The sequence below is a fragment of the Heterocephalus glaber genome, unplaced genomic scaffold, assembly GCF_053883595.1.
Source record: "Heterocephalus glaber isolate CG9 unplaced genomic scaffold, H.glaber_assembly_v1.0 deba00001531, whole genome shotgun sequence".
Taxonomy (NCBI): domain Eukaryota; kingdom Metazoa; phylum Chordata; class Mammalia; order Rodentia; family Bathyergidae; genus Heterocephalus; species Heterocephalus glaber.
In genome coordinates, this window is record NW_028258329.1 from 18,355,870 (window position 1) to 18,370,540 (window position 14,671).

A 14,671-nucleotide genomic window follows, 5' to 3' on the forward strand; every position below is an offset into this window, starting at 1 on the left:
AAGCCCTTATGCAGTTAGGACCAGTAGGTTGTGATAGTGGATCAAAAAGATATGGTGAGTAATTGTAAATAACAGTTGCTACTTTTTATATTTTGATTTGAAATATTCAAATATGCTACTAATTTGCCAGACTTTTGATTTACAGCAACTTTGCTCTTTGTAACTTCCTGTCTCTTGTATAGGCCATCCCTTAATTTTATTGCTTCTGGCCATATATATATATATATTTTTTTTTTTTTTTTTTTTTTTTTTTTGGTACCTTGCATTTTCAGGACCTTGTGTTTGTGAGGCAGGCACAGTGCCACTGAGCTTAATTCTTGGAAGTTGTACAAAAACTTTTCAGATACAGACTTGGTACAGAAACCTTTTAGATGGGTTCAGTCTGCCACCTTTTTATTAAGTTTTCTTACCCTGAATTCATCAGAAATTGTTTTTAGAGAGTTTTAAGAGTCTTAAGTCTTTCTAAAACATTCAGGTTAGTTTTTATAAAAACAACTTTTCTTTTTTGCACTTTGTTTTTAGATCTTTATAGATTTACCACATAAATTACATAATGACTGTCCAGTTAGGGAAAATAGGTGACAAATACAACTACCACTTCTGATTAGTGTGTAACTCACCCTGTGAGATCTGAGTGTGTGATCTTGGAGGACATGCTACTATTTCTGTCATTTACTATGTCATTTATTTCAGCATTTGTATTTTACAGAAAGAAAGAGAGCATTAGATAATCTAATAAGTAGATTAAATGAATGCTATTTCAGAGAACACCATTGTAATGGAGAACATTTTTAAAAATTTTAATAGTATTGCTAATTCTACCACTCATATATGCATATTAGTGCAAAATTGGAATAAGATTTATATTTTGTCTCCTAACATGTAGTTATTTTTCTATTTCATTAAATTTTCCTAATGCAATTTTTAATGTCAAATGATGAATAGTAATTTAAAAGTTTATTGTGGTGGGCTGGGGATTTAGCTCAGTGGTTCCACCGCCTGCCTCTCAAGCATAAGGTCCTGAGTTTGATCCCTGATACCAAAAAAAAAAAGTTTATTGTGGAGCATTGGTGTAGGTTTTTCACTGTGACTGACATTTGAATGACCACAGTGCTGGGTCAAAGACTAAAACATTAAAAAAAAAAAAGACTGAAACATTTTAAAGCCTCTTGGCACACTTTTGCAAGCACTGAAATTAGGGTGAGAAGTCAGTGTTAGGGATCCAATACCAGTGAGCCAATGAATTTTTTAATCACTTAAAAAAATCTTTGCTTGGTACTCCTTTATGATTAAGTCTCTCAGAAACCCTGACCAAAATAGGAGTAGGAGCCAAGTTCCTCATTCTGATAAAGGGTGTCTATGAAACCTACATCTAATATAAACTGTGAAAAAAAAAAATGCTTTCCCTCATGATGAGGAACAAAGGTATTTTCTCTCTCAACTTTTCTCTTCAGCATTTTAGTGTTGACCTATCTGATGTAAAAAGACAAGAAAAAAATATACAAGCATACAGATTTAGAAAGAAGGAATACCAAAAAAATCTAACAAAATGAGTTTAGTAAGTAAGTTTATGGGATATAAGATCAGTAACCATGCAGAAATCAATTATAGTTCTATATATTAGCATTTGAATAATTAGAAATTGTAATAAAATATTTAACTTTTTTTTGGTACTAGAGATCGAACTCGGGCCTTTGCGCTTGCAAGGCAGGTGGCCAAGCGGTGGAACCACTGAGCTAAATCCCCAGCCCTTGAAATAAAATATTTAAAATAAATAAAAAGTAAAATACTTAAGCATAAACCTGACAGTAGGAGTCAAAGTGCAGTAATACCCTGGTTGTCAAATGGCTCCAAACTCGAACTTTCCACTACTCAAGACAGCAAAGTTTGGAAAAAATCTGCCCAGTGCTTGTAACTTTGCTCCATAGTTGAACCAAAAATCTGACTTGAGAAAACCTACATGGGCAGAGAGTGAGTCACGCCTTGTCTGGCCACTGGCACAAAAGGGGTGATGCTTCAGTCTAAGTGCTGCTCTCTTCCAAACAACATATAGTGCTTGCGTTAGTGCATTAAAACATTCATCATTGTGCTTTTGCTTTTTTTAATTTTCACTTTATTTGTGTAAAATATAACCATAGCCCCAAAGAAAGTTAGTGATACCAGCAGTAAAGCTAAGAAGAAAACTGGCGAGAAACATGATAGTTAAAAGAAATCACTGTGGCCCTGCCCCTCTCTGCTGGCCCCCAACACACCTCACCTTGGCTGCTGAGCCCAGGAGTTCCTGCTCACAGGTGTCGTTGGCAGGGCCCCAGGGCTCAGCTCACTCAGCTCAACCTCATGGTGGATTTGGGCCCGGGGCGGTGGCCACCTACCCTCCTTCCTGCTGGTGGTGCTCCTCGTGGTGATCATCGTCCTTGCCTTCAGCTACTGGAGCATTTCTTCCTGCCACGTCCAGCTCCAGGAGGAGGTGGCCGAGCTGCAGGGTCAGATCCAGGGCACAGAGGTGGCCCACAGGCGTCTAGAGAAGCGCAACCCAGATCTGCTCCTGGTGGACACGCACAAGAAACAGATCGACCAGAAGGAGACCAACTATGACTGCCTCAGTAGCTGGCTGCAGGCCAGGGACAGCCTGGGAAGGAGGTGCGAGGCTGACACGGTTAAACTACAGAACAACATACATCAGATGGCAGACACACATCATTTAAAAGAGCAACTTGCCTCTGTTGCCTAGAATTCCTTTTATTATTCTAGGTTTCTTCTGTTTCCAAATGAATGTTTGGATTGTTTTCTCTAGTTCTGTGAAGTATATTGTTGGAATTTCAATTGGCATTGCATTGAATCTATATAGTAGTTTTGGAAGTATGGCCATTTTCACTATATTGGTTCTTCCTACCCAGGAACAAGGGATATCTTTCCATTTTCTTATATCCTCTTCAATCTCTTTCTTCAGAGTGCTGTAGTTTTCAGTTGTAGAGGTCTTTTGCTTTCTTTGTTAGGTTGATTCCTAGATATTTCATTTTTTTAAATGCTATTGTAAAAGGAGTTATTTCCCAAATTTCTCTCTCAATGGCTCTGTTATTTGCGTATAAGAAGGCTATTGTTTTTTGAGTGTTGACCTTGTATCCAGCTACTCTACTGAATCTGTCAATTAGGTCTAGAAGACTTTTGACTGAGTTTTTTGGGTCTTCTATGTAAAGTATCATATCAGCAAATAATGACAGTTTCACTTTTTCCTTTCCTGTCTTTATTCCTTTTATTTCTTTCGTCTAATTGCTTTGGCTAATGTTTTCAGAACTGTATTGAACAGGAGTGGTGTTAGTGGGCATCCTTGTCTTGTTCCTGATTTTAGCATGAAAGTTTTCAGTGTTTGACCATTTAGTATGATGTTGGCTGTTGGTTTTTCATAGATAGCCTTAATCAGGTTGAGATAAAAGACCTCCTATTCCAATTTTCTGTAGCATTTTTATCATGAATGGGTGTTGGATTTCGTCAAATGCCTTTTCTGCATCTATTGAGATGATCATGTGGTTTTTGGCCTTGACTCTGTTAATATATTACATTTATTGATTTACGTATGTTGAACCATCCTTGCATCCCTGGGATAAATCCAACTTGGTCAGGGTGTATGATCTTCTTAATGACCCTCTGTATTCTGTTTGCCAGTATCTTGTTGAGGATTTTTGCATCTATGTTCATTAGGGAGATTGGCCTGTAGTTCTCTTTTTGGGTTTGGTGTTTCCCTGGTTTTGGAATCAAAGTAACACTTGCTTCCAGGAATGAATTTGGAAGCCTTGCTTCCCTTTCAATTTCCTTGATGAGTTTAAAGAGTAATGGCATTAGTTCTTCTTTAAATGTCTTGTAGAATTCAGTAGTGAAGCCATCAGGACCTGGGCTTTTCTTTGTTGCTAAGTTTTTTATTACATTTTCAATTTCACTCATTGTTATTGGGGTGTTTAGAATTTCTATATCTTCTTCATTTAATTTTGGCAATTCGTATGTATCTAGGAATCTGTCCATTTCTTCTGTGTTTTCCATTTTATTAGAGTACAGGTTCTCAAAGTAGGTATTGAGGATTCTCTGGATTTCTTTTGGATTTGTTGTGGCTTCACCTTTTTCATTCTTAATTGCATGAATTTGAGCCTTTTCTTTCCTTTTTTTGATAAGGTTGGCTAAATTTATTCTTTCAAAAACCCAACTCTTTGATTCATTGGTATTTTGTATCGTTCTCTTCAGAGACATGGCTGGGGGGCATCACAATCCCCAACTTGAAACTATACTACAAAGCTACTGTGATAAAAACAGCATGGCACTGGCAAAGAAACAGACCTGAAGATCAGTGGAATAGATTAGAAGATGCAGAAACAACTCCAGACATACTCAGCCACCTCATCTTTGACAAAGGAGCCAACCACCCTCATTGGAGGAAAGTTAGCCTATTTAATAAATGGTGTTGGAAAAACTGGATTTCAGCCTGTCAGAGGTTAAAACTAGACCCATACCTATCACCGTGCACTAAACTAAGATCGAAGTGGATTAAAGATCTAAATATTAAGTCAGAAACACTAAACTTGCTGGAAGATAAGTTAGGTAGAACTCTTGATGACTTTGGCATAGGAAAAGACTTTATGAACAAATCTTCAGTAGCACCGAAGCTAACACAAAGAATAACTGGGATCTCATCTTATTAAAAAGCTTCTGCACTGCAAGAGAAACCACCAACAGAGTTAAGAGACAGCCTACAATGTGGGAAGAAATATTTAGCAGCTGTAGCCCAGACAAAGGTCTACTATCAAGAATATATAGAGAACTGAAGCTTTCTGCTGGAGCCGGAGCTGCCGGGCTCAGTGCTGCATTCGCTCTGGAGCTCGCTGCAGCTGGGACCTGCACCACCGGGACCTCTATCCCCTGAGGGCTGCCTGGCGGCCCCCTGGCACACACTCATTATGCACCCGTCCTGGCACTGGTACCACGTGGCCGTGGGGATCTTCAGAAGCAGCCTCAGCAGTGTGGAGAGGACTAGACTCAGTGGTGTGTGAGGCAGGACAGGTGAGTGTGGATCTCAACCCATCTGTTGGTAAAGGCTTTGAAAAAGATCCTGCCAGGATCCCAAGCTCCTAGGGCAGAGAAGGTGAGCCGGTCCCAGCACCCGGAAGGAAGCTTCCCCCGCCTCCATCCCAAGCTCCCAGGGCAGAGAAGCTGAGCTGGTCCCAGCACCCGGAAGGAAGCTCCCCCGCTGCCATCCCAAGCTCCTAGGGCAGAGAAGGGGAGCCATGCGGGTGCCAGAAGCCCCCCCCCCGCCCCGTGGAAATGAGAAGACACATAAACAAGCCTCAAAAACAGACTTCTGGATCACCTACAGCAAGCCCAAAGGGAAACAAGATGGAACAATCTGATACTCAACCACCTGGGCTCTCTGAACTGGCAACAAAAGAGGATCTGGGAACAATGAAATCAGAAATAATTACTCAGATAACAGCAAAGATTGTGCTCACTGTGCAAGACACGATTAATAAATCTAGAGAAGACACAGATAAAAAAAATAGAGGATCTGAGGAACATGATGGAATCCCAACATAGGAAACAAATAGAATCCATAAAACAGATGCAAACAGATTTCCAGGAGATTAAAAACTCCATCAAAAGTCTGAGCAGCAGAATGAACCAATGTGAGGATAGAATTTCAGATATAGAAGAAAAGTTTGCAATTAGTGACCAGGAAAAGAAATAATGCTTTAAAATTGTAAAGGAACACAAGAAATCAATCCAGCAGCTGCTAGACAATGCAAAGAAGAATAACATAAGACTGATTGGAGTCAGTGAAGAAAGAGGAGAGAGTGCAGATGACATAAAAAACTCTTCGCAGAAGTGATGGCAGAAAACTTCCCAAGGAGGGGAAAAGAACTTGACATACAGATAAGTGAGGCATATAGGACTCCAAATAGCCTTGATCAAAAAAAATCTACACATAGGCATATAATAGTTAGAATTCCAGAAATCCAACGGAAGAACAAAATTCTACAAGCAGTGAGAGAAAAGAAACAAATCACATACAAAGGAAAGCCCATCAGAATCACAGCAGACTTCTCAATGCAAACCCTCAAGGCAAGAAGAGCTTGGAGTGACATATTTCAAGCCCTAAAGGAAAACAGCCTCCAACCCAGATTGATGTACCCTGCAAAACTATCTTTCAAAATTGATGGAGAAATAAGATACTTTGATGAAAGAGAGCACCTCAGGAACTTCATGAATACCAGACTGGCACTCCAAAAAATTTTAGACAATGTCCTAGGAAAAGACAATGAGGATCACAACCCCAGGAAGCCCAGCAGAATGAATCCATTGGGCATGACAAATTAAATGCAAAGGGGGAGAATCCAACAAAAAGAAAAAGTCATGACATGACAAGGCTTTTAAAACTTTTAATTTCATCTCCCTAATGAGTATATAATTCAATCTTATTATTGTACTGGTTAGTATTTTTCTGATTCTAGAGCTGCACACCTTTCCTTGTGCTGTACTGGCTATTTATCATCTTATGTCTACTTTTTAATTGAGTTGTCTATTAATGAGCTCTAAGAATTCTTTATATATTCTGCTCATAGGTTATATGGTCTGTTTAAGGACTACTTTTCATTTTAATGATGTCATTTAAAGTTCTAAATTTTGATGGAATCTCATTTATCAATTTTTTTCTTTTATGCATCATGTCTTTTGTATCCTAGGTAGTTCTTGCCTACCCTGAATTCATAAACATTTTCCCTTATAATTTCTTCTTAAAGTTTTATACTTTTAGGCTTTCTTATTTAGGTTCATAGATCCCTTCAAGTTATTTTCATGTATGGAAATAAAGGGTTGAGGTTAATTTTTTATATACGGATACCAGGTGTTCTAGTGCCGTTTGCTGAAAACACTATCTCTTCCTCTGCTCTTGAATTGAGTTTATATTCTATAAAATGCTAATGTTAAATAATCTTTCAAAACTCAGTGAACCATATATGTGTGGTTCTATTTCTAGATTCTCTGTTTTATTCCAGTGATCTATATGTGTTTCCTTACACCAACACTGCCTTGATTACTGTAGCTTTAGAAGAAGTCTTAAAATTAGGTACTAAATGTCTTCCAACACTGTTTTGTTTTTTTTTAACTTTTCTAGGTCCTTTGTACTCCTACATAACTTTTAAATTTCAATATCCAATTCTTCATTTATAGCAAGTATACATAGACCTGAATTTTCATATATACCTTGTGTTTTCTAATCCTGTTAAATTCAAATACAAGTTCTAGGGGCTCCTAGAGATTTCTTAGTATTTTCTCTGTGGCTGATCATTTCATCGACATATAAAGATTTTGCTTCTACCTTACCAGTCCTATCCTAATTGTGTCATTTTATTGCCAGACTATTTTGGTGGGGCCTAGGTTTCAAAGTTTAATGGACAGATAAAGAATAAGCATATCTGCCCTTGTTCCCCACCTTAAGGAGAAAGCATTGTATCTTCTCCATTCATATAAGGCGTTCTTGCAGGAAGTAATGGAGTACATGTCTTTAATCCGTTGACAAGGTTCTGTTCTACTTCTAGTCTTCTGATAGCTTTTACCATGAACAGCTGTAGAATTTAGTCCAATACTTTTTCTCCAACTAGTGACAGGATCATACGGCTTTTTCCTTTCCTCTGTTAAAATGATGACTTTTGGGGATGGATCTTCCAATGCTGAACCAACACAGCCATCCCTATAACAAAACCACTTTCTACATACTGCCAGATCTGACTTCTATTTGTTTTGTTAAACAAATTTCTATCCATGTTCATACTTTTTTCTTCTATTATCTTTATCTAGTTTTAGGATTAGCACAATGTTGAGTTCCTAAAATGAGGGGAGAAGTGTTACTTCTTTTTTCTGCTTTAATTTTTTGATATAATTTATCAGTTAAAATGTCTGTGAGCCTGCTGTTGTCATATAGGTAGGTTTTCAAGCTAGGAATATACTTTCTTTTATAGGTGCTATTCAAATTTTATATTTCCTCCAGAGTCAGTTTCATTAATTTGTCTTGCAAGGTACTTCTTAGAAGTTGTCACATTTATTTCAAAACAGATTTTTGTAATATGCTTTCTGTATCCTTTTAAATTCTGTTAAATCTGTGGTAATGTCTCCTAGATCTTGGTATTGTAATTTAAAAAATGTATAATTGATACTGTGTAACAGGAAGAAAAGGTCTAAAGGAGCAGGGGAAGTGGGAAGAGTAGGGGAAAAGAAAAAATATGAGAAAAGGAAAAAAATGGAAACAAAGTCTTTGCAAATAGGGAAGGGTGGAGGGGGGCAGTGAAGGGAGGGCAAGAGAAGGGGAAAAAAATAAGAACCAAGATACTTATGTAAAGGTGCAAGATCCCAATGATGAATGTAACTATTTTATACCGAAAATGTACCAATAAACTTAATGGGAAAAAAAAAAAAGAACTGATAAAAATCAGGCCTCCCAAATTCAGAGACCCAATTCAAAAATGGGCATCCGAAATGAACAGACACTTCTCAGACAAAGAAGTGAAAACAGCAAATAAATACATGAAAAAATGTTCAATATCACTAGTCATTCGAGAGATGCAAATGAAAACAACACTGAGATTCCACCTCACCCCACAAAGAATGGCTGCTATCAAGAAATCAACCAATAACAAATGCTGCCAGGGGTGTTGAGAGAAAGGAACCCTTCTCCATTGTTGGTGGGAATGTAGATTGTTGCAACCACTGTGGAAATCAGTATGGAGATACCTCAAAGAACTAGGACTACAGGTCCCATTTGACCCAGCTATTCCCCTACTGGGAATCTTCCCCAGAGAATTAAAAGAATCATACCACAGTGATATATGTGCACCTATGTTTATAATGGCACAGTTTGTAATAGCTAAAGCTTGGAAACAGCCCAAGTGCCCATCAACTGGAAACTGGATAAAGAAGATGTGGTTTTTTTATAAAATGGAGTACTACTCAGCCATAAAGAATGAGAAACTAGAGACATGGGAGAAAAAAATAAAAACTAAGATACATCATGTTCTGATACAAACACCCAATGATAAATGTAAATGTCTTTTATACCTAAAATGTACCAATAAATATATATATTTTAAAAAATCAATAAATGAAAGAGCAACTTGCTGAGCTTCACCAGGAGTTTCTGCGACAAGAAGATCAGCTTCAGGACTATAGAAAGAACAACACTTAACCTTGTGAAGAGGTTAGAATATGAAAGTTTTCAGTGTGGACAGCAGATCAAGGAACTAAGCACAGCATGAAGAAAATATTAAAAAGTTAGCAGTTCAGTTTTTGCAAGAACAAAAGCAAGAGGCCCCCAAGGTTCAATCTGATGAAAAAGAATTGGGTAGAAGCAATCATGTAGTACCTAAAAATATTCCAAAAGTAGATGAGAATGCTGCAGATAAGAATGAAGAACCCTCAAGTAATAATATTCCACGTGGAAAAGAGCAGATCAAACAAGATGGTGATGCAGGGATGCCTAGAGTAGAAGAAAATGACCTAGCTAAAGTGGATGATCTTCCCACCTCTAAGGAAGCCCTTTGTTTTAGTTTCTCAACATGAAAATCATCAGACAATCTCCCATCTTCCAACTGGACAACCTCTCACCCCAAATATGAGTCTAGATTCACATGTAAACTACAAAGGCAACCCTGGTACCTCAAAACAGAACCCTTCCAATCCTCTTCAGCATTTAAATCCTGGCTCAAACTTGGAGAGAGAACCCAGAATTCCAATGGATATACTAAAGCAAGCCACCAAGGGTAGAGTTGGTGATTTCCACAAGTTGAAGCAAAATGAAGAAGGAGAGCTTCAGATGGATCCTGCAGACTATGGAAAGCAGTGTTTCAATGATATCCTTTAAATCCTAAAGGAAAATTTCACAAAACCTAAAGTGCTGTAAAATGAAATCATTTCTACTTTGTCATTTTTCACTTTTGTTGTAAAGATACATTGAGGTAGATTGAAGGAAAACCTTTAATGAAGGAATGTACCTGTGTACGTATGTGAATTTTTTCGTATTGTATTATTAAAGCAGAGACTTTTTTGGTTATGATACAGTTGAGCCAAAAATGGTTAATCTTTGCATTTACAGCAAACTAATGTATATTTCACATTTTATTAAGCTTAATTTTTTCCACAAATAGCAAGAGAACCTGGTTGTACAGATGATATGTTGCACATAGCATAACCACAGTAAGAGCAGTTACTCAGCTGAGAAGGTTTTATACACTAATGTATTCTTTTGAGCCCAACAGGTGTGCTGTTCTGACTGCCCTTCATTTCATGCTCTTCCAGGAGTTATGCCTAGAATAGTGACATAAAGGAAGGGAAACTGGGTGCCAAGCATGTGCAACATGTATACAAAATTACCTTCCTACTCCTTCTATTTTACATAAGTGCTGATGTGTCTGGGCAGATTAGCTTTCAGTTGAAGACTCATGAAAGTTGAGATAACCTTCAAAGACATAAATATTTATGTTGTTTTTACTTAGCGTGAAATTGTTGAATGCATTTTCATTTTTTCCCCCATAATACCAGTACTGTTTATAGTCAGCACTGACTGAAGTTTTATTTTCACAGTTTGCATTGGAGAAGATATTCATGATTTAAATGCCAGGTCCTGAAAGGGGCTAAATATACTTGGAAATGAATTTACAATCAGGATTTCAAAGCCTTCCTGAAAGTTTTAGTGATTCTCTTTGACTGTATTTTTCAGAAATACTACGCAAGGTTTTTTTTTTTTTTGTACCAGGGATCGAACTTGGATCCTTGCGCTTGTGCAGTAGGTGGCGAAACCCCTGAGCTAAATCCCTGGCTACGCAAGAAATTTTAACAAGTTTTTATTAATGCAAAAATAAGGATAGAAGTACAGTGAAGTATAGCCATTTTATAAAAATAGCTTAAAGTTTGTAATAAAAAGGAAACTTTGTAATTACTATGTTAAGATGCCATCAACCTCATTTGCTTGACTTACAAAATTATTTTAAATACGTTTTGTCTTTTTTGACACTATTCAATAGAATGTGTAAGCTAGTTAATCCTTGTTTTCTGATTAAAGTACTTTTACACCTTATCCCATCCCCTAAAAACAAAAGGTGTTGATCATGAAGGAAATTTAAGGTTGTTAACTCTGTTTTTCAGAAGGACTACTATTAATTCTCTGTATGTATGAAATATTGGGCTGAAAGTATCTCTTGAGTGATAGAGCACTTGCCTGCTTCGTCCCCAGCACCACAAAACAGGCAAACAAACACGAACTCCCCCTGCCTTCCATGCCCAGGTTCCAGTCATAATTGAAACTTGTACAAGTTCACTTGTTGAGGTGCAAAGTTTCTTTGACTTCAGTTTGAAGTTAGTGACCAGAAAAAGATGCAGTAATTGACTACAGTTTTTCTACCATATCAAAGTAAATAATTTATGCCTTCATTTTCAGTAGGATAGGCCTACAATGAATAGATATTAACAGTTCACAGAATTTTTAAATGGAGTTAAAGGGAAGTGATATACATCCTTTGGGAATTAGCATGGGGAGATTAAATCTAAAAATATTTCTAGTAATACTTCATATTTAATATTCTAAAATCTTTACAAATGAAAACCATAAGATTACTGGCCATAGTTCCTTTGACATAAAAAATGGTCACTTGGGGCCAGGGATTTAGCTCAGTGGTTCCAGCACCTGCCCTGCAAGCGCAAGGACACGAGTTCCATCCCCGGTACCAAAAAAAAAAAGTGGTCTCTTGGTTATGTGACAGCTGTTACTTAACAGCAAAATTTCTTCAATGAGCAGCTGAGGCATTTTACAGGCTAAAAAATCTTGGACCAATGGATACTATTTTTGACTTTATTAACACATTGTAGTGCTATAAAGTACTATGTGAATCTCTTAAAAATCTGACATTCTACAGTCTGTAAAAGACGTGCTGTTTTTATAATGTTTTACTTCTGCCTTAAGATTTAGGGGTTTTTTATATGTATTGTTGCCCTGAATTACGTGTTAATTTGATGGGAACTCTGCTTTTAAAATCATCACTTACTGGTTCTAATAAATTAAAAATTAAACTTAAAAAAATAAAGAGAAATCACTGGAGATTTAGCTCAGTGGTTCCGTTGCCTACCTTGCAAGCACAAGGTCCCGAGTTTGATCCCCAGTACCAAAAAAAAACTGAATCCATAAAGAAATCACTGTGAAATTTGTTAAGGTCCTGGAAAAATGAATTTATAAGTGTAATTTTTGGGCCTCAGAACCAATTATTTGGTTTTCTGTTGTTATGGGAAGAATATATTCAGTTCTCAAACTTTTTGGTTTTGATCACGCATTTGGAATGAACTGAGTTCAACAGCTGAGGTATCCCCATACTCCAAAGCCAGAGTAATCATGAAGAGGTCTAATTTTAATTTAGATAACCTACACTTTCAGAATTGTTTCTTCCTCTATCAAATGTGGTTTCCATTTTTATCAAAGAACTGAGAATAAGATAAAGAAATAGCTTATTTATTGATCTGATTTTTCCTAGGGGTTCTATGATGTTCTTCGAAGGAACTCGCAGCTGGCTAATTCAATTATGCAGACTCTGCTCTCACAGGTAAAATATACTTTTTATGGATAGTACAGGGAAATCAGATAATGAGATATTGAGAAGTGATTGATGTTTTCCAGACTTCTCAAAATATAAAATAATTTCCAACCAATAAGCTGTGAACGTGCTTGGTTATGCTATGCTATTCTGGTTGTATTTCAGTCATCTCTGACTGCCTGCCATGTTGCCATCATCTAACTGCAACCCCTGTGAGTTAGCAGTCAGCATCTTATGTAGAAGGACGTGTTGAAGAGCCATTTGTGCAGAGGCTGTCAGCAGCTGTATCTGTTATATCTCTGAAAGAAAAAGACCTACAGAAAGTGTAGTAACATACTGAAATGTGTTCATTCCAAGTGACATAGATGCATGGGTGTGTGTTGGGTCATTTTCTGTACTTCTCAGTTTTTAAAAGTGGTGTTTTTACATTATGAAATACTTCAAAGGATAATCACAATGAGAGGAATTCAGATGGAGAATATAAATAAAACTATCAACATTTATTCATTACGCATTATATTTTTAAGTAGCTCTATTGAGATATAATCTATATGCTGTCTAATTTTTATTGCTATCTACCAGAAGGGATTGTCTAGACCTTTAATTCATTTTGCTAGAAATGGGAGCATGCTCACTCTCACTCATTCCCTCTTTTGCTCTTTAGCCATTGCTTCATGATAATTCTGAAGAAAGCTCCATTTGAAATGAAGGTCTTAGGGGCCAGGGATTTAGCTCAGTGGTTTAGCCGCCTGCTGCACAAGTGCAAGGACCCGAGTTCGATCTCCGGTACCAAAAAAAAAGCTGAAATTAAGGTCTTAGATACGTGGAAATTTAGCTGTCCATAAAGCTTCTCATTGGAACTTGGCATTAATCTTATGTAAAATTATCTATAGTCCCATGTTTAACAAGAATAAAAAACTTTTTAAAAGAATAAAAAATTATGCTTGATGGTATAGAGCAGTGCTTCCCAACTTAAGTTAACATACAGACCAATAAAATTCTTCAGACTTCAAAAGAAAAGGGGAGAAAAATAAATAATAGTATTTTTCAGCCCTATTGTATGCCAAGATATGTTGAAACACTATGTGTATTGTCATGTTTAATCCTTATATAGCCTTCATGTTAACAATATAATCATTTTTCAAGTGAGAACCAAGGTATATGGATAACTATCAAAATAATAATAAAAGGTGGGGCTGGGATTTAGCTCAGTGGTGCCTGCCTTGCAAGTGCAAGGTCCTCAGTTTAATCCCTGGTATGGGGCGGGGCGGGGTGGTGTGCACTGAATTTATTTGGGCTGGGGATTTAGCTCAGCAGCATAGCATCTATCTGGCAAGCGTGAGGTCCTGAGTTCCATCCCCGGTACCAAAAATAATAATAATAATAATAAATTTTAAAAAAAGACAGCACTGATATTTTGAACTCAGACAGTCTCCCTCTGGAGCCTTTGTTTTCACCACTGGGCTTTACTGAAAATGCTGATTGCCGTGCAAGTTTAGGAATTGGTGGAGAGTATGGTAAAAGTGAAATAAAGATAATACTTACCATTACTTTGCTACTTTGCCTAAAGCAAGAACAGGAAGACATAGATGAGCCAAAGCAATGTAAATTTTGCTACACTGTTCTTTGGACAATTGAGGAATGTATCTTAGAGGGATTTGATATTGAAGGTACCATTAGCTTGACCGGTTTAAAAAAAAAAAATGACAAGTATTCATGAGGCACAATGGTTTTTACCCTTACTGTATGCAGTTAAAACAGTTCTATGAGCCGAAACCTGATCTGCTGCCTCCTCTGAAATTAGAAGCTTGTATTCTGGCCCAAGGAGATCAGATCTCTCTACAAGAACCACTGGTAAGCCTTGTATTCCTCCTATAGTATAACCATTATGTTTACTGTTAATGAAAAGGTTGATCTTCAGAAAGATACCTTTCCCTGTAGAACACTTTCTAGTTCTTCCAGTGAATATTTACTCTTAAATTTTCCCTGCTTATCATTTCAGACTCATTAGTACCTTTATCTTTCGGGAAGATCTCTTAATGTTAGCCCTTTATAAATCATGA

General features: G+C 37.1%; 1 protein-coding gene and 1 pseudogene across 1 annotated transcript in view; both read left to right on the forward strand.

Moving 5' to 3' along the window:
- Fanci (FA complementation group I) overlaps window positions 1-14,671 on the forward strand; it is a 66,416-nt gene that overhangs the window by 33,409 nt on the left and 18,336 nt on the right. Inside the window, exons 19-20 of the mRNA XM_004852762.4 lie at window positions 12,549-12,617; window positions 14,361-14,462. Of these exons, the coding sequence (XP_004852819.1) occupies window positions 12,549-12,617; window positions 14,361-14,462 (171 nt within the window). The remainder of the gene's footprint in view (window positions 1-12,548; window positions 12,618-14,360; window positions 14,463-14,671) is intronic.
- Window positions 9-10,025, forward strand: LOC106009989 (protein GOLM2 pseudogene; annotated as a pseudogene).